We start from the raw sequence: 18,537 nt of genomic DNA on the forward strand, positions 1-18,537 counted from the left end.
AAATGTAGTCATGGGAAGGGTGAGGAATATTTCGGCATCTGCTGGTTTTAGTAACTTGTCCTGAGAAGGTAAGTCCTGCTTTCCAGGGTCTCACTTGCCCTCCCCAAGGCCAGTCCCAGATGATTTCTTAAAGGAGCTAAAGTAGTTAAAGTCCACGAGTGGAAGAAACACGCCATTATAGTAGACAAAAAAAAAGAGTGGGGCAAGACTTCCAGGGTCTGAGCCCCAGAAAACTCAGGTGGGCAGGGAGGCCGCATCTTTCTCACTGGGTGAGAAAAGTCAGAGACAGAAACCACTTGTTAGCTCAGAGAACCCAAGACCTTGGTTCTCTGAAGTTTCTGAGTATGGCCAGGCCTCAGGTAGCCTTCGGGGTGGCCCATGGGGAAGCAGTCCTGAAAACTCTGCCAGGAGGCTGCCGAGTCAGAGGCCGCGTGAGGCAGCCCTCGGCCGGGGAGCTTCCCGAGTCATTCCCCAGCCAGCCTGCCTCCAGTTTCGTGATCTCAGGATGAAGAATCAGTACTCAGGTGACACATCCGTTCCTCTCTCATTACTTTTCCTTTTAGGGATTTTGGTTTTCTTTTAGCTTCCTAGTAAAATTCCTTTTGAAAATATTCCAATCCAGTTTGCCAGACCAAAGGAAATTAAAACATCAGTGAAAGGGGCAGGAAAATGTTAGAGTCTAGATTTGGGGGGCAGCAGCCATCCCTATTCAGGGCCCCGAGCAGTTACTGCAGTAGGGGTGGCGGAAGCGAGCGGGAAATAAATCCCCAGCTTACCCGAGTGGCATACTGTGGGACAGAATGAGGGTGACTGTGGCTTCAATACTCAAAATCTTTAACATCTCTGAACCAGACAAACCAATCACATATGGGAGGATTTAGCCAACAGGTGCCCATTGCACACATATGGGGGGCTCTGGGACCTGAAAAACTTGTTTTTTTCCTTCTTTAACCAGGATTTCTCTCTGTTTCTCCTTTTTTTGAATTTAGACAATTTGTACTGTTGTGAGGGGCATACTTCCTCCTAGGCGAGCAGAGATATACCCAGTGGGCAGGCACTAGGCAGGCCTGGCTGTATTCTCCAAAGGAAGCTTCTCACTCTTGGCTATTGGTATTGGACATGGCCTCCTCGGTGAGACTGGGGTGTCAGCTCCTTCTGGAAACTGGCCAGACCAGCCCTGTCCTTGCCCTGGGTCTGAGAGAAGACCCAAAGGGAGTAGAAGTAGCCGTGTGCACTGAGGTACACCCTCGCAGCGCCTTCCACCTGGAGCCTGCTCAGAGCAGACAAACAGGGCCCAGGGTGCTGGTCAGGCTCTTTTATTGTCTTTCTTACAAGTGGTTCTCAGAAAGAGATGGAAAGGGAAGAGCAGGCTCTCTGGCTTCTAAGTCAATACCTGGGGGGTGGGGGTGGGGCCCAAGCAATCATTCCTGGGAGGGAAGATGCCCCTGGGCCTCTCTTTGTCCTCCCCCTCAATTTGCCAGCGGGAGGGACTTCTGGACAGGTCCCCGTCCAGGGATAATTCCTTCCCTGTCGCACTCCTGATGTTTTCATCAAAGGTCATCTTGGTTCCTAAAGAGAGAGAGACTGGTTTGCAGGAAAAGGGACAAGGGGCCCGTTTTTCCATTAGCCTCTCCCTGATCTAGTTCTTTTGTGGGGATCCCAGGCTGTAATATATGTCCTCTTGTCTTAATCCTTTGTTAAGGGTACTACAATATTTCTCCCTTCCTGAGCCTTTCTCACTGGGTCCCCTCCTTAAGACACCCCCCCCCACACCCCACATTCTCCCCACTAAACTCTTTTCCAGTATCTATTTTCCTGTTTTCAGTTCCCCTCACCCAACCTCCTTGGCCCTCCCCCCACCTCTCGACGTTTCTGTCCTGGCCTTTGGTTCTGGTTCTGGCTCCGGCTGCGGCTCCGGCTGCGGCCAGGGCCCCGGGAGCCCCGAGAGCTGCTGGAGCCTCTGGAAGAGTTGCTGCCGGCTGTGGAGCAGGTGCTGGTGCCCTGGCCCCGCGACAGGAAGCTCGGTCGGTTGTAGGGGAGCCAGGCCTCCTCTACAGCACAGGAAAGCAGAGCAGGTAGGCAGGCTGGGGCAGAGCATGGGGCTCACCCATGTGCCACCCACATTCCCCACTCAGGGAGAAGACTTGAGGGTAGGGAAGACTTGGGGCTCAGGCCATCCAGGGACTGAGCGGAGCAGAGCATCCTGCACGTGGCCTTGACATGACAGGCACTCAGAGATGGCACCAGCTCCCAAGCCCAGAGAGCCTTGGGAAGGAGGGACAGAACCCCCAGCAGCCTTCTCCCCTCAGCTGGGCTTTGGTCCAGGGAAAGGATGCAACTTGGAAACAGAGAGAGGGCTATGGAAACAAGTGGTCTTTGGCCCGTTGGGATCAAATGCATGAACCCAACGAGAGGTGAGGAGTGAGCTGGACTAAACCTCAGCCCACCCACGGCGCCCCTCTGCCCCGCTCTGTAGCTTCTAGCCTGGGAGCCCACTTTCTTGTGTGGCAGCAGCACCCTTCCAACCTGCCCTGGGCTCCCTTACCATCCGGGTGAGGACCCCACTGGGCCCCCAGGGGCCCCGCCTGCACCATTTTCCTCTCCCCACTGCGCTCCCGCTCTCGTTCCAAGGAGGACATGCTGCCTGCTGCTCTCAGCCCTAAGGCCCAGGCTGCCTCTTCCTCTGGGGGCGGCAAGGGTGGTGGTGGCAAGTCTGGGGAGAGACCCGGTTTCAGCAGAGTCTCCTGTTTCTCCTTCCGCTCCTGTCCCGTTCCCTGGCACCCGGAGGGTGTGTACAAACAGCCCAAGATTTGGATTCATATGTTTCCTCCTCCAGCCCTCAGAGCTCACCCGTGTTTTCCGGCCTGTCCCCCCTTCTGTCGCCATCTCGCAGGCCCATGACCCTCTCACCCCCAGGACTGCGCTCCCGCCTGCAGGGAAGAGCCTTGGGTTTCTTCCGGAATCTGGCACGGGCCCCTTGAGCTGGGGGAGTCATCTCCCCAGCCACCTGCCGGCTCCTCCCTGGAGCACAGAGATAGGGAGAGGAGCAGGGAGAGAGAAAGAAGACCAGGAAGGGAGGTTGAGGGCAGAGGGAAACAAGCATCAGGATTACAGGGAGGTGGGGGCCAGCCAAGGGCTCTACAGACTCACCTGGAGCATTGCTGGCTGTGCTAGGGACAGAGCTGAGGCTGAGGTGATGGGGGGCAGTGGGGCCCACACCCGGGCCAGCAGGCCTCCCTTCGTGGCTACTCAGAGTGGGCTGAGCTACACTGAGAGGGGAACTCGGCCCCAGGGGCGCCCTCCTGCAATGATGTCAGGTCTCAGCATATGTCCACGTAACAAGCACTAAGTGCTGACAATGTGCCAGGCACTGCACAAGACACTCAGCCTACCACTCAGGTGAATGAGACAGAGCATGTCCCCGTGAGGCTCCCAAGCTACTGAAGCAGCAGCGGGTCAGCCAGACTTTGAAATGCCCCAGGAAGCTTGTAGGGTGTCCCCAGGGGAGAAACTGTCTGCAGGGAGTGAGACCCTGTCAGCCTCCACATTCCTCTCCAAGTCACACCCCCTCCCCACTGCCATGCAGCCACAGACCTGCATGCCCCAGGCCTGCATGCCCCAGATTCACCCAGCCACCCACACACCCCATTAGCCACTCAACAGGTATGTACCAAGGGCCTGTAGTGTGCAAGGAAACCTGAGCCACCTACCTGGGCATTTGGTGGAGATGGGGAATGTCAGTGGGAGGCTGGGGAGGATCAGGAGGGGAGGGGGTAAGGGTGGCTGTGGACTGTTGTCCATAGGAAGGTGTGGGAGAGGGGGTTTCCCCTCGGGATGGAGGGACCAAGCATCCTCCGCTGGAGTCAGGCTCTGCTGGTTGGCTCCTCTCAGGCATCGGTGGGCACCATGCTTTGGACTCAGAGCTGAGAGAGAGAAGCAGGAGGGCAGCGGTGACTAGCAGCCACTATACCCTTTGCTTTCCTGACACCCCCTCTCCCAGCATCACTGCCTCCCCCCAGCAGGCCCAGGCAGGTCCCAGGTATATCGGCTTCTGCAGCCTGGCACATCTGTACCCGGCCTCCTCCAGCTCCTCCTCAGGCCCCCCGAGGCAGTTCAGTTCACAGGATGGGGGAGGTGGTGGCAGGGCTTCTGGCCAGTTGAGAGAGGGCATCTGCACAGCTTTTCCCAGAAGTTTTACTTTGCCTCCCCTGGCTCCTGAGGAGAGTAGGGTGGGCGCAGGGGACACACCCCATAAGATTAGGTAAGAGACAGAGACAGGTAAGAAGGAAGTGCTGGACTAGGTCCCCGAGGAAAGTTGGTGGGTGTTCTCCAGGGATATGCTGCTAAAATGGGGGTGTTAGGAACTGGAATCATACCACTGTCCCCCTGGCTCCATTCTGGAGGGGCATACTGGCTCCAGGTGCCTGGATCCCCTGAGAGGTGTTGGGGGAACCCCCCATGGAAGGTCTGTAGCTCTTCCCCCACTGGGTCAATGGTGCTGTAGACAGGACCCTCAGCAGGGGCAGCAGCACCCCTGGCTGTCTGAGCCAGGTATAGGGAGATTCCAGCTTCTGAGGAGCAGAAAGAGGGAGGCCCAGGGGAGGGAGGGGGTGGGGGGAGCAGAGACAGGAAAACAGAGAACAGGAGAGTGGCGGGCAAAAAGAAGTCCCCCAGGATTGACTTCTTCCCCCACCCCAAACCATACTTCCCAAGCCAAGACAGAAGCTAGGCCTGAGAGTTTCCCCCCAACTCACATGCTCCCCAAGGACTGACCCACCTCAGGAAGACCTGCACGCCTCAGCTCCCTCCAGATTGCCCCAGGAGGTTGAGAAGGAGAAAAGGAAGTGTGCTGGGGGGGGCAGAAGTGCCCCTGAGGGAATTACAATTCCTCACCATTGTAATATCTGTCATCTGGGTCAGGATTGCTAGGCCGGCAGCTTCCCCTGGGTTCCTGGGCTGAGGGGCTCCGGGAAGGGTGTGGCCATGAGTCTGCCAGCCATGGGTAGGGAGCAGGGCCAAGGCCCATGGACGGCCTGAGGGAGAGCATGGAACTTGGGGAAGGCAAGGGAGGGAGGGGTCACTGGGAGCTGGGGAACCGTGATGGTGTCAGGATGGAAGCTGCAGTCAGTCGGCAGTGAGGCCCAGAGAGGAAGAGAGCAGTTTCTCAGTGGAGGGGATTGTCCTTGGGAGATGAGTTTCAGAGAATTACCTGGCACTGGCTCCAGAGAGGCCCTCTGAGTGTGGGAAAGACACTGGTAAGGTGAGGGGGAGACTGAGTTGAGAGAAGAGCCGACACTAGGGGTGTGAACCCCACTGGAGCAAAGATGGCTTACCTGCAGGTGTGTAGGCAAAAGAGGCTACCGTGGGGGAAAAAAGGAAACATGGGAAAAAGAAAAAGGGAAATGAGAAAGGTCGGAAATACCCATAATCTTGTTCAGCTCATCCAGGTCCCAATTCCACCACAGGAGTCACCCCGGACCAATTTCATCAGGATTTCTAGGGGTGAGACTCAGACAACAGTGTTTTTCTACAGCGCCCCCAAATGATTCCTGTGTATAACCAAGACTGGGCGTCACTGCGCTCTCAAAATCCGCTCGGATGTGCCCCTTACCTGGGAGGAGCAGAATTCCAGTGGTCTCAGCAGCCCGGCCTTCCCATAGACCCCGCCTCACAATTTAGTGTCTGGGGTCCTGGCCACGCCCCCGCGGGCAGGCCCCGCCCCCCGGCCGCGTCTCCGCCCTTCTCCGAGACTCCAAACCTGCCCCTTCTCTGCAGACACTAAGGAGCCCGCTCTCTTCCCAAGACATTTAAAATACAAATGGAACCCGGGTGCCCAGACTCAGGTCTCTCTCCACCCTGTCCGCCCCACCCGCCCTTCCACGCCCCCGTCCCGACGGCTCCGGCTCCGTGCAAACCCCGACTGTCTCCAAAAGGCGGAGCTCCAGGAGTGGCCCTGCCTGTCCCTCTCTCCCGCCTGAAGGGCGGATTTCCAGGCTCGGTCCACTCCCAAGCCCTCCTTTCCGTCACCCAGCGCCGGAGCGGGCGCCCCAGCCGGCGCTGCCCGTCAGCGCGGCTCACCCGTGTAGTGACTGAGCTCCTTGCGCTGCCTCCGGCGCCGGTAGAGCGCGGCGCACAGTCCCAGCAGCAGCGCTCCGCAGGCGGCGCCGCTGCCCGCGAGGAAGGCGGGCTCCCGCAGCACCCTCGCCAGCCGCTCAGCTAGGCCCGGGCCCACCTCGAGCCCAGGCTCCAACTCCGGCGGAGACGCTGTGGGGGTCAGAGAGGTGAGGAGAGAGGGGTCTAGAAGCCCAGTAGCTGGGGACCCACCTCTTGCCCCCCCTGAACCCCTCTGCGGACTCACGCAGCTGCACCAACACCGGAGCACTGGCCACACCCACACCCGCGCTGGTGGCCGCTGCGACCAGTGTCTGGTAGAGAAGACCCGGCAGCAGTCCCCAAAGCACCGCTGAGCGTGCCCGGCCTTCTGCTGACCGGTTGAGGTGGAAGCGGCTCTCGTTGCCCAGGCACCAGATCTGCGAGGGCAGAGACCCAGGTGAGAGTCAGACACAAGATTCTGGCCTCTGCTGCGACTTGAAGCTCTGAATGATAGAAAGAGCTTAGCCGGGCATTAGCCGGGCATTAGCCGGGCATACTCCAGCCTGTAGGCAGACAAGGCTCTGAAACCTTTCTCTTCTCCTAACCTCATGTCCGGCCCTGGAGCCAGGCCTGGGCATTGTCCTCCCTAATTCCAGGCCCTAGGTCCTTCTGCCCGTGCCACCCCACCCCCACCCCCAAGTCCTCCCACCCACCCAGTCCTTCTCAAACCCTGTACCTGGTATTCCTTGATGACCCCATTTTGTTGGGAGGGAAGTGGAGGTTCCCAGGACACAGTGATACTGCTGTTGCCTTCACCCCCCAAGGCCACTGCCACTCCCTGGGGGGGACCACTGGGGGCTGGGCCAGGGCGGAGCACATTGAGAAGGACACAGACAGTTATTGCAAGCTGGCCCTCATGGCCCAACCCTCCCCGTCCAGGTTTGGAAACTGAGAGGCAAGCCACGTTTTCATCCATCCTCTGGCCTTGCTGTGCCCCAGTGAAGTTTCATTGTCACCACAGCCCCCTCCCTCCTGTCCATCCATCAGCTCTTCACACCTCCCTTACCCTCCTCTGGAATGGTCCTGGTCACCAAAGGGCTTTCAGCCCCCAGCCCCTCCTGGCCTTGGGCTTGCACCTTGATCTGAACCTGGGCCCCTGGGGGGAGTCCTCTTAGCACAGTACTTTGGTGGTTTAGGGACGGTAAGTCCAGCACTGTCCAGCTTCCCTCATCAGGACCTGCTACCATCCAAGACACCCGGTAACCTTGTACCAGCTGAACGGGGCCATCTACCTGTAAAGGATGGGACAAAGCATACGACAAGGGAACGCGTTTTCCAGGCCAGCCCCTGTTCCAGTCACCCAGCCACTCACCTGCCATCCTCTCGTCCCCATTCTTGGAGGGCCCTAGGTCCCCAGTATCATCCCTGCCCTTCACCCAGTCCCTGTACAACACTCACAGTCCAGGACACCTGCAGGGTCCGGGGCCCAAGGATGACGGGCTCCTGGATACGCACAGCCACTTCAGCCAGTCCCCGCTGGCCTCTCCATGGATCCTCCTCTGGCCTGGATGGGCTCTTGTCTGTGACCAAAGAGCCCACACGGCAGGGGCCACAGGGACTCAGGACGGAGTGTGCTTGCATCCTGCCTAGTCCTGACCCACTGCACCCCAGGGGACACCGGTCAGGGAAAGAGCCTCCAGGAGGTGGCGTGGGCTCGGAGCTAAGGAGTGTTCTTTCTGCACAGCTGCATGTGCACCCTGGAAAGACTTCAGTTCCTCCCTCACTTTCCCACATGAAGACGACCCCCTGTCCTAGTAGGCTACATGGTCTGAAGTGAGGTGCTACCAACATGACGGAATCACCCTCTACTTCTCCACCTCCCCCCAACCCTATTTTTCCCCCAACCCTATTCTTTGATGTCTAGAAATAGAGCGAGAGCCCCAGCAGGTACTTGTTACAGCTGCGATGTGGACCACATGGCCCTTCTCAGCTCCATGCACGGCGAGACCGAGTGGCCGTGGTGCCATGTTTGGGTGCACAGTCAAGGTGAAATGTGCCCATGAGCCAGGGGCTGGGCTCACTCACCCCGGGTGCGGACAGGCTCGGACACAGGGCTGGGCTCACTTAGGCCCCAGGCTCCCACCGCCCGCACCAGGAACAGGTAGATGGTGTCGGGCTGCAGGCCGCTGACTGTGTGTGTCTCCAGCTGCACACCATCTGCCACTGTCCGCCACGTGCTGCCAGCTGCTTGACTGCGCAGAAATGAAGTGGCAGAGCTGTCTGAGCCTGGGCCCCGCAGCTGTGTATTCCATCTCATCATTCTCGATGGACCCCACTACCTCCTCAACCCAGGAGAGGGCACTGCAAATCTCTCACATTAGCAAAGACCCTAGCAACATAGGGTCCCCTCATTTTAACTCTGGGTTTGTCTCCAGAGCTTTCTCCATACCTGAAGGCCTCTATCAAATAAGAGGTGACTGTGGCCCCGGCCTCTGGGTTGGGCTTCCAGGTCAGGGTAATGCTGTTCTTGGTGATCTCAGTGACCACTGGCTGAGAGGGAGGCCCCGGAGGGGTACTGAGTTCTGTAGGGGGGTCTGGTGATACTCCCCAATCTTCTGCAGTGAGGAGATAAACTTTAAGTAGAAGGATGGGGGAAGGGTGGCCCCAGTGAAGCCTGACTCCTTCCCAAGTGGAGCCGTGACATCGCGAGGATGCAGAGGGGGCCTTGGGTGCTAACCCCTTTTGCTGCTGCCCTTCTCCTGCCCACCAGTATGACCATGGCACTTGGAAGGTGAGTCAGTCCTGGGGTGAGAGGAATCACCTTTGAAGCAGTTTTGGGCAAAGATATTGGCAAAACAAGGGCAAGAGGAAAAACTCACCCCGCCTCCTAAGCCAGCCACTCCACGTGGCCTCCCCCATGGAACTCCGGGCCACACAGCTATAGAGCCCCAGGTCCATTTCCTGTAAGGGAGGGGAGAGGATCGGCAAACTGGACACGGCAAGGTAGGGTGAGAGGGTGGAGGTGGGGCTGCAGAAGCATGGGGGAGGATGTTGGACACTTCAGTGATCTGAGAGAGTTGGTGGGTAGAAGTGGAGTTAGTACCAGCAGGCACTGGCGAGCACTGGCCCGTGGACCACGTGGCCATTGTCAGGTACTCAATGTCCAGGGGGAGACTCACCTGCAGGGAGGCAATGTACAGGGTCCCGTTGGCCATCAGGTTGAGCTGGAGGTAATCCCCCTGAAGCCATTGCCCATCCTTCTTCCACTGAACACTAGGCTGCGGGTTCCCGGTCACTCTGCATGGCAGCCACACAGAGGACCCAAGGGACAGCGTCTGATTGACTGGTCCCTGGAGGATGATGGGCGGTAGCCCATCCAGGGAGGCTGTGAGAGAAAGAACCTGGGCACGTCAGTGGGGGGATCCCAGGCTGAGGCAAGCCAAGCCCTTGTCTGCATTCTCTGCTCCTTCACATAGCCCTCCCCTGGAGGGCACGGAGCTTCCATAACCAGTCTTTGCCCGGGACTAGTTTTCTATTAGTGGCTTCTGTGGCTGATTTCCAAACTTCAAGGACATGTGTCCCTCCCCCGAAGACAGATTATATAGAATTCAAGAAAAGTAGGCCTTATAAAGTCATTGCTTCTCCCGGGCCATGCATGGGTCCAGCCCTATCTCCATGACCACATACCTCCTTTCACCTCCAGCAGGGCCTTGGCCAGGACGCTGCCAGCCACGCTGACAGCCTGGCACACGTAGTAGCCAGCATCCCTGCTCTGCACTTCCCTGATGCTCAGCTGGCCTCTGGGAGAGACTGAGAAGCGCCCAGTGGGCTGCAGTGACTGACTGGGGAAAAGCAGGACCTGGGGACAGAGCAAGACACCCAGGTAGGCACACAGCCCAAAAGAGGTCCCCATTTCCAGAGAATTCCTAAAGTTCTAGTTCTTACTCTGTGCCCAACCAGTTGTGTGACCTTGGACAAACTAGTTAATACTTAAAACAGGGCCCTCTCTGGTGGTGCAAAGGGTTCAAGCGCAGCAGTATGAAGCTATCTGCAGCCACTGCAGCATGAGTTTCATCCCTGGCCAGGGAGATGACCCACATGTCCAGCCTGCTGCCCCCTCAGCAGTGTATTTCAGTCTATCTGCTTGTTCTGGTCCCCGCTCTGTCTCTGGTGAATCCTCTCATCCCATCCCCCACAGCTCTGGCCTATACCCCAGTTCTGTATGCATAAATAAATACATCTTTAAAAAAAAAAAAGTACTTAAAACAGTAAAACTGAAGGAATTTTATTAGATGATATGGGATATATTTCCCAGCCCTGTGGGAAACTCTGAGCGAGCTGTTTAAATCTCCTTTGCCCAAATTTGACTTAGAGTTCATAGTTACGAGGAGTAAATAAAGTAATTATATGAAGATCTTTTAATGCATTGTGTAATAAATGTTACCAGTTTCCCCTTTCTGGCTTAGTGTTTTATATGAACTTCAGGGAAGGGAGAAAGGAGGTTAGAGTCTCAGGATAAATGAGACCATCATGCTGAGTCCCACCCTTTACTATCATTAGCATTTTTATCCATTTAACTAAGTAAAATGCAATAGTTCCAGAAGCAAGAGATGTTGGAAAATTGTGACTCTGGGTTTGGAATGAGGTAGTGGGTGGCCCAGTTTCCCAGTGGGATGGATTTAGTCAGCCTGTGTCCTAGAAGAAAATTTCCACCCTTCCCTGAAAGGGTATTGATTTACTGTGTAATTTCACTAAATGTCATTTGGTTATTCCAGGGTTTGCTAAAGCTGAAGAAGGATAACTGTGAACTCCCCTTAGTGAACAGAAGAGCAGGTCCTGTTCTATTCTGGCACCCTGATGCAGGGCCTACTTTTCAGAGCACTGTGTTAAATAAAACCCGGGCCCTAAGGGACCTGTAGTAGCAGGGTCTGATTGGATTTGCTACATCCTCGGGACTTTCTTACCCAGAAGAAAAAGATTCTGAGGAATTACCATTCAGGACTGTTTCCTATCACCTTACTACACAATAAATCCCAGATCTTTTATGTTCCTTATTTTATTTAATCCTCCCAAATGACCTGCAAATGTTTCCAAGCGAGTGGTCCAAAGGTAAAACAGAACCCCAGAGAGAGGTTTACAAAAAGCAGAAGGAGGGAGAGCCAAGACTCTGAGGAGGAGACTAGGAGCCGCTGGTGGGACCGTGGGAGGTGGCCACCTACTTGGCTTCCTTCCTTCTGCCAGAAGATGGCTGGTGGGGGGTTTCCTTTGGTCTCACACTGGAAAGTTACACTCTCTCCAGGAGCTGCCATCTGGTTCTGGGGCTGGGTCACCAGCTGGGGCGGAACTGGGAAGGGGTGGAGGAAAAAGGAATGGGGGGGGTGGTAAGAACAGGACAGAGAGATCCAATGTGGCTGAAGTAGGAGCTTAAGCCCATGCAGCTCTTGCTCAAAGCTGTCAGTTTTCTCTTCTCTCTCTCAGATGACCCACCTCACGCCTCTCCTTCTGTCTGTTGGCTTTCATCCTCCATTTGACCCATCCTCCACCTCCCCTCCAGATCTTCCCCACTGCACGCAGTTCCAGGTGGGTGCTCACCGTGAACAGTGAGGGAGCCAGAAGCTTCAGCACGTCCGATGCTGTTCTCCGCCACACAGGTGTACATCCCCTCGTCTTCAGCACGCACACGCCCAATCCAAAGGCTGTGGTTGCTCCGGATCTCATACCTGCTCCACTCCCCACCCCAGGCTGGGTTGGCCACAGCTACAGCACCCCTTTTTCTCCCCCCCCAGGACAGACACCAGAATCAGGGAACAGGAACAAGGCAGCTTCAACAGGGACAGAAACTGGGGCTTGTGGGCCTTTGAATGAAGGTGGAAACTGAAGAGGGCAGGGGCCGTAGGCTCTGGGGGACACACTACTCATGCACCAAGGGAGAAGGTGCCTGCCTTCTAATTTTCTAAGGTAAGGGGCATTCTTGGGCTGGTTGGTTCTCCTCACAGGCAAAAGGAAGGGCTCTCTCACCTGCCTGTGGGCAGTTCCCCATCCTCCTTGCGCCACTGTAGACGAGGCGGGGGATCCCCCTGCACTACACATGGGAAATCCACTGGGGCATCAGCCAGGACCACCTGATTCACTGGTCTACGCAGAAATGATGGGCGCTCTATGGAGTGAGTGAACAGACAGGAGGGGGCGTCAGCACAGCTGCTCACTCCCAGGACACCCACTCCCTTAGCTCCCGAGTCCAAGCGCCTACCGAGCACCAGCAGCTCTGCTGCCCCACTCTCCCGTTCTCCTGCCATGTTCGAGGCCACGCACACATACATCCCTGCATCAGTCTTGTGTGTATATGACACCATCAGCTTCCCGCCACGGATCTGCAGAGTGATGATGAGAACTTTGGTCCTTCGTAGCCATGGAGGTGTATTTGCTTATCGGATCCCCAAAGCCAACCAAAGAAGACAGGTGAGGCTGATTTATTGATTAGGTGAGGAATCTTTAAGTGATTTCTTCAATGTGGGGTTCAGGTCTCTTTTCTCCAAACCGCCTTCCACCAGGCCAGCGAGCAATAAGCTTCCAACTATCTTACACTATTACCAGTGTCATCCTACCCACACTTATTTATCCTTCACCCAACAGCGGCTGGCCAGCGAAAGCCAGAGTTCACCTCTAAGACACAAACCCGCCCCTCCAAGCTCGCTCCAGGCCTCCCTCCTTTGAAACCCGACCTGGACCACTAGCCTATGGCTCCGCCCTCAAGCCCAAGCCTGGCTCTGAACCCCAGCCGAGGCAGCCCCCCTCCCTTACCGTGATTCTTCCCTCCTCCTCCTTGAGTCTAGCCTGGTTCTTCTTCCAGGACACCGAAGGCTCTGGGTGGCCGCGTGGGGGTACGCATTCCATTACTGCTGGCTCCCCCACTGCCACCACCACGTTCCCAGGAGACTGCCGGAAATCATCGCGGAGAACTGGAGACGAAGAGCAGAGAAGGAGGGCGAGGGAACGTGAATTAACGGTGGTGGTCTGTGGGAAGGCTGTGAGGTGAAATAAAGGTCGCACCAGGAAAGTGTTTGGGGGAGCGGTGCATCTTCATAGACTGAACTCTTCCCGGGTGCGAAAACACCAGGCCCCGTCCTCCAGCCCAGACGTGCGCTTTAGGTCTTGGTCCCAAGGACTGTGCACCACCAGCTGAGACTGGGGCTGGCACTGGATCGGATTACCCGGAGCCCTCCCGCCTCCCACAAGCTCAGAAGCAACCGGCCGACGACGGGACTCTCACCTGCCACTTCCAACGAGGCGTTCCGGCTAGCCGCTACTCCCAGGTAGTTGCGCGCCACGCAAGTGTAGACACCCTCGTCGGGTCGCGCGCGGCGGCCGTGAACGATGCGCGGGAAGAAGAGGGCGCCGCTGGGCAGCAGCAGACGGTGTGCGCGGGGGTCCTCGCGCGCCGTGGCCACGCGCGCCCCATTCTTGTACCACTCGATGTTGGGCCGGGGTCGGCCTTCGGCGCGGCAGGGCAGCGTGGCAGGTTCGCCTCGGGACACCAGCAGATCCGGCGGCTGCTCCACGATGCGCGGCATGGCGTCCTCCGGTCCAGCTCGTGACCCTACGGTTAGGGGGGTGGTGCAGAGCATTCAGTACTCGGAAACTGGGGGAGAGACTGAGCTCCAAAGAATTCCCCCTGACCACTCTTCTCTGCCAGTGCCAGTATCTCTCCCTGGGCTCATGTTCCATTGTTGGCTGGAAAGGAAATGCCTACACACTTGGGGAGCAGTGGCATAATAGGGGCACAAACTCCTTCCTAAGGTCGCCCAGACATCCGCCTTTTGTCCTGACAAGTGCAAGTGGACAGGATGGGCCCGGGCTTGGCAAGTGGACCGCCTCTCTCCTGGGCAGGTTTTCAGTGCGCCACGGGCACTGACTGGCAGATCGTCCCACTGGGTTACCAACAACAAGCGGTTCACCAGAACCAACACTTGGGTCTTCATCTCTTTGGTCTCAAGGGGCAAAATGAAGAATGTGGAATGGCAGGGGAGGAGGGAGGGTTTCCTAAGGAAAAGGCAGGTGGGAGTGAAGGCGCTGGAGCTGGGACTAGAAGGTATTCTTAACCTGGATGCCATTTGGGGCGCTCTGGACTGAATGCAAGCAACAGTGGGAAAGAGAGGAACGTTCTTTTTGAAAGGTACATAGTCTCGACAGATTGTGCTATACGTTGACGGAACCAAGAAAGACTAAGAACCACTTGGTGGCAAGAAATTCCTTCTCTTAGTCACTCGAATCAGTTCATCCACATGTTCTGCTCCAGCCTCTCCCTCAGCCCACATTCTTTTCCACTGGTTTCATCTGTGGCTGTAGGTTGGTTTCATCCAGAACGGGTCTCGCACCAACATTCCCAGCTTCATCCGAAGTGAAATTATAACCCGAGATGGCCAGTAGGCGCCGCTGTCGCCTCGTTTAATCTCACACTGGAGTTTGCCACCTACTCCTAGGTCCCCATCCCTCCTCTCGTTTCCAAAATAAGCAAAGATCCCGGTGCTTTGCAGCACTGGGGCGGGATCAGCTTTCACTTCCCCACCCAGACTCTGAGAAGTTATGATGGAGACAAAGCTGGACCGGTTGCCCATGCTGGGGAGAGTTAACATAATTGTTTGGGAACACACAGGGAAGATAATAATTTCCTGATTTCCTCCCTTCCAGGTAGAAATCTCTGCTGTTCGCCTGACTCTTCTTCATGTCATCCCAGTCCCAGTTTAGATAGACCGGATGGAACCAACCAGGGCTGAAATGTCTGCCTTGTACCCTTCCAGGCTGCAAGAACGTGGGCAGAGTATTCACCTCCTCTGATTCTGTCTCTTTCTCTGTAATATAGGGGTAGCGATAAGGCTGTCAAAAGACCATTAGGTATGTAAAGCACTTGGTGGGAAGAAGGCTAAATAAACATGACCATTCTACCACTAGTAGTGCATCCTCCAAGGCTTAACTTACCTCCCCCCCCCCATAGTGTCTACCCAAATGAGGTTCTACCAGATCCCACTATTCCACCCCACCACCCGCCCACACCTTCACGTAACCTCCTGGTGTAATAGAAGTAGGCGGGTCGATAGTTGCCAAATTTTATGCTGTTTTTGCGACTATGGGTGCAGTATTTATCTTCTTTAAGTTGTTTCTCAGTGGCAAAAATGAGACTATTGATGTCTCCCTTACATACGTCATTCAGTTCCCGAGTTAAGAGACAATGTATACTAAAACCATCGTATGAGAGTGTTTGGTGAACAGAGACATCGGGGGTTTGTGAGGAGGGGTCTGGACTTGGAAATCTAAGAAACTTGGGAGACTGGAGGTTTCTGCTTAGCTTTCATCTTCCTCATCCCTACTCCCTCCATCATACATCTTTCTGGTATGGCCCTTTCTTCCTTAATTCCGGTAGACACAGCTGCTGGCGCCCTTTCCCTGGAATTTCTTCCCTGCCATTGCCAGTCTCTGGAGATCCTCCAACAGCAGCTAATGAATAGCTAATGGCCATGTTAATGAAGCTCTGGGGCTCCGCCCCCAGCATCTGGAGAACGCCGCACATAAACGCCCACACATTGCCCAGGTCGTCTTTCTCTTCACCTTCGGGTCTCCAGCCCGGTGCTTGCCACTAAATTCCAGGGGTTAGAGTCAGAAAAACGCCGGCTGGGGAGGAACAGGAGAACCACCCGCAAAGGGCCCGGGATTTGGCAGTTCCCAAGGCGGCCGGCAGAGGGCGGGAGGGGGCCTCTCCGCGAGTTTCGGGTGAGGAGACTCCACTTCCCCACAGCGCTAGGGGAGAGCGCGCTGTCTCAGTCATTTATTAATCACAGTAATTAGCGGTAACGACCTAGCCGCCGGCACTGCCCTCCTGCCGCAGATCTGCCGGGGTGGGCCGGGTGTTAGTCCCACTCTGAGGGACAAACTTCTAAGTTTCCCGACACGATCGCCGCCCCAGTCACGCTCTGTAGTAAACACATCCAATATTTTCATTTCCTCACGCTCATTCTAAGAGAGTTCTCGAAAAATGTAGGGCCCTAAAGCAAAACCTGCTATCTGGGGGAGTCACTGAGTGGCCCAGTTTAACCCAGACCTGCCTGCACGCGCGCCGCCTCTGCCCCCTTGCAGTGGGTCTCAGCCTCCCTTAGCTGTGCCGCTGCCGCTTGGCCGCAGGGTTCGTCTCACCTTTGGGGTCCGGCGGGGTAGGTGAGGAGTAATGGGCCCAGCAACCATCTCCTCCGAAGCCCTCGACATCCCTCTGACACCCCCTGCCGGAGCTTAAGCCCCATTTTATCCCTCGGCCCCACGACGGAGCAGGTGCCGCTGGGTCCGGACATTGGGCAGGAGCGCTCAGGTCTCTCCACCTCGTCAGCCTCCCCCCCACACACACACACCTGGACCGCAGGTGCCCTCGGGGCTGGGTCTCACCGTTGAAGGACGGCTCGCTGGTGGGCAGCAAGCTGTGATTGAGCGCAGCCGTCGAAGAGTTGAAGCCGAAGAGTAGCTCGCTGGAGTTGGCGATGTCCCCGGCCAGTGAGTCCGCGAACAAGTTCATTTGCAGCAGCGTCTTGAGCAGGTAACGCAGCATGACGCGACCCGGCTGGGACCGGGGCGGGGGGCTCGGGACCCAGGCCCTGGGTCTGAGACCCGCGGGCCGGGAGCCGTAAGCCCCTCCGCAGCCTCTGCGCTCTGCCCCAGCCACGGTGCCGCTCTCCGGCCGGCGCGCCCGGGGACGGCGCGGACCTCCGCGTGCCCTCCTCCTTCCCTCGTCCTTCTCTCCACCCCTCCGCGCCGGGGTCCCCGGGGGCTGGGCGGACTGAAAGCAGGTGCCACGCCGATCACGGCGTAATTACGGGATTAATCCGCCTCCCTCCACCCTTCTACCCCCACCCGGACGGCCACTAGCAGGGCAGGAGCCTGGAGTCTCGCAGCGCGCGAGTTGGGGTCCCCGCCCCACGCCCCGCGTCGGAGTCCGGACGCCGCAGGAGTTTCCCTCCTTTCTCAAACCTCCCAAGATATCGACTGAGACTCTGCCGGACTCTGTCCTCCTGGCAGACTTTAGAATAGGAATCCCGCCTCTCTGTTCCCGGTCCTTAGGAAAACTGAGACAAGCACAAACACGGTGCCCCAAGTGTGGGAGCCCTGGCTTCCGTCCTTTCCCAAGTTCTGGGTTTCAACTGCGAAAGTCCGGGGGTCGGGGAAGCGGGGGTTGTGTGGGTGAAGAATAATTCCCTCTGGCTCTCGGGTGCCTGGGCTGCCGGGGGAGACCGGAGGAGGGGGGAGGGGGTGGAGCGTCTGGCCCCCGAATGGAGTAGTCCCTGCGGGAGACTCCGGACGGGGATAAAACTGAGCGTAGCTAACTTACTTCTCTCACGTTTTTATTTGCATACTTTTACTTTGGCCCGCTCTGACATGTTCTATTAAATCGTTTTACTTTTTAGAGGAGACCGAAGGGGAAACCAAGGGTCCTGAACAAAGACAAAGAGAGAGATACCATCTCTGTAAGAGCAAGTGCAGAGAGGCCAGTTGATGCAAGACGTGTGCACATCTGCGGCGACCTGATCACCGTGGTCCTAACCAAGAAAAGTAAAAGCCACGGTGTTATGCTGGAAATAGCATTAAGGCGTCGGGGGAAAGAGAGAAACCAAAATTAGGGGGAGGGTCCTGAGTTGTGGGTTCTGGCTCCACCACACATTGGGTGTGATGGTACAACCTTAGTAAAGTGGGGAGAGGCAGGTGAGCAGGTGGAGGAGACCCAGAGGGGAGGGTGGCGGCCCCAGAGGAGGTAGCCGCAGAGTTAGGGTTTCAGGCAGACAGTATTCAACTGAATGGGAGACTGTTGGGCACGAGATGGTCTGTCCCCAGATGCCTCCCTGAAGACACACCTGCTTTGGGGTCTTGAACTAGGCAATTTTGGTGTCTTCCTACCTCCTAGCCTCCACTCTGTGCATGATTTTTGCAAGGAAGTGGCAAAGTTAAAGTTTGCTGGGGAGAGGGACCCTGGGGCCTCCTCAGAGAGGCAGCACCTTGGGATTGCTCATTTGGCATCTGGTGTGCCTGCTCTGGACCAGGGGTCTGCTACCTCATAGACAACTTAACACTGTAGATCAGGAGGCTGAGATGAGTTGGAGGAGATGGATGACGGGCTAGCAGCACCAGGATGCTAAGAGCTTGATGTTTGTCTCTTGTGCCAAGCTGCATTTAGCTAAGAGATAAGGTACCTAAGAGATAGGTCACCCCCCAGGGGTGACCCACCCAGAAGTAAGTCCCATGCTGTATTTACTGGTAAGAAAAAACACCAGCTCCTTGGCCCTCTGTTTGCCCTCTATTCAGGAGGAATCACGCTTCCAGCTCCGTCCAGATCCCTTTGCTGGGCAGCTTCTGCTGTACAGTCCAGGGTCCTCTGCTCTGCCTCCCACTGGCCCAGAGATCCAGAAGCTCAGC

At 56.6% G+C, this 18,537-nt stretch overlaps 1 protein-coding gene across 1 annotated transcript; it reads right to left on the bottom strand.

The window, feature by feature from the left end:
• Positions 1 to 1,522: 1,522 nt before the first annotated feature.
• On the bottom strand, positions 1,523 to 16,681 carry ROBO3 (roundabout, axon guidance receptor, homolog 3 (Drosophila)). The gene is made up of 28 exons (XM_012729495.1): positions 16,522 to 16,681; positions 13,364 to 13,690; positions 12,895 to 13,052; positions 12,344 to 12,464; positions 12,112 to 12,250; positions 11,686 to 11,813; positions 11,313 to 11,437; positions 9,781 to 9,952; positions 9,273 to 9,478; positions 8,973 to 9,054; positions 8,543 to 8,708; positions 8,179 to 8,345; positions 7,552 to 7,673; positions 7,160 to 7,385; positions 6,830 to 6,951; positions 6,359 to 6,530; positions 6,079 to 6,264; positions 5,334 to 5,357; positions 5,210 to 5,252; positions 4,894 to 5,033; positions 4,377 to 4,571; positions 4,074 to 4,215; positions 3,711 to 3,923; positions 3,151 to 3,302; positions 2,911 to 3,021; positions 2,546 to 2,713; positions 1,861 to 2,051; positions 1,523 to 1,569 (listed from the first exon to the last, which is right to left on the bottom strand). The coding sequence occupies exons 1-28, from the start codon at positions 16,679 to 16,681 to the stop codon at positions 1,558 to 1,560; spliced, it is 4,170 nt and encodes a 1,389-aa protein (XP_012584949.1). The 3' UTR covers positions 1,523 to 1,557.
• Positions 16,682 to 18,537: the final 1,856 nt, after the last annotated feature.

Source organism: Condylura cristata, unplaced genomic scaffold (genome assembly GCF_000260355.1).
Source record: "Condylura cristata isolate star-nosed mole 26May11 unplaced genomic scaffold, ConCri1.0 scaffold00025, whole genome shotgun sequence".
Lineage (NCBI taxonomy): Eukaryota > Metazoa > Chordata > Mammalia > Eulipotyphla > Talpidae > Condylura > Condylura cristata.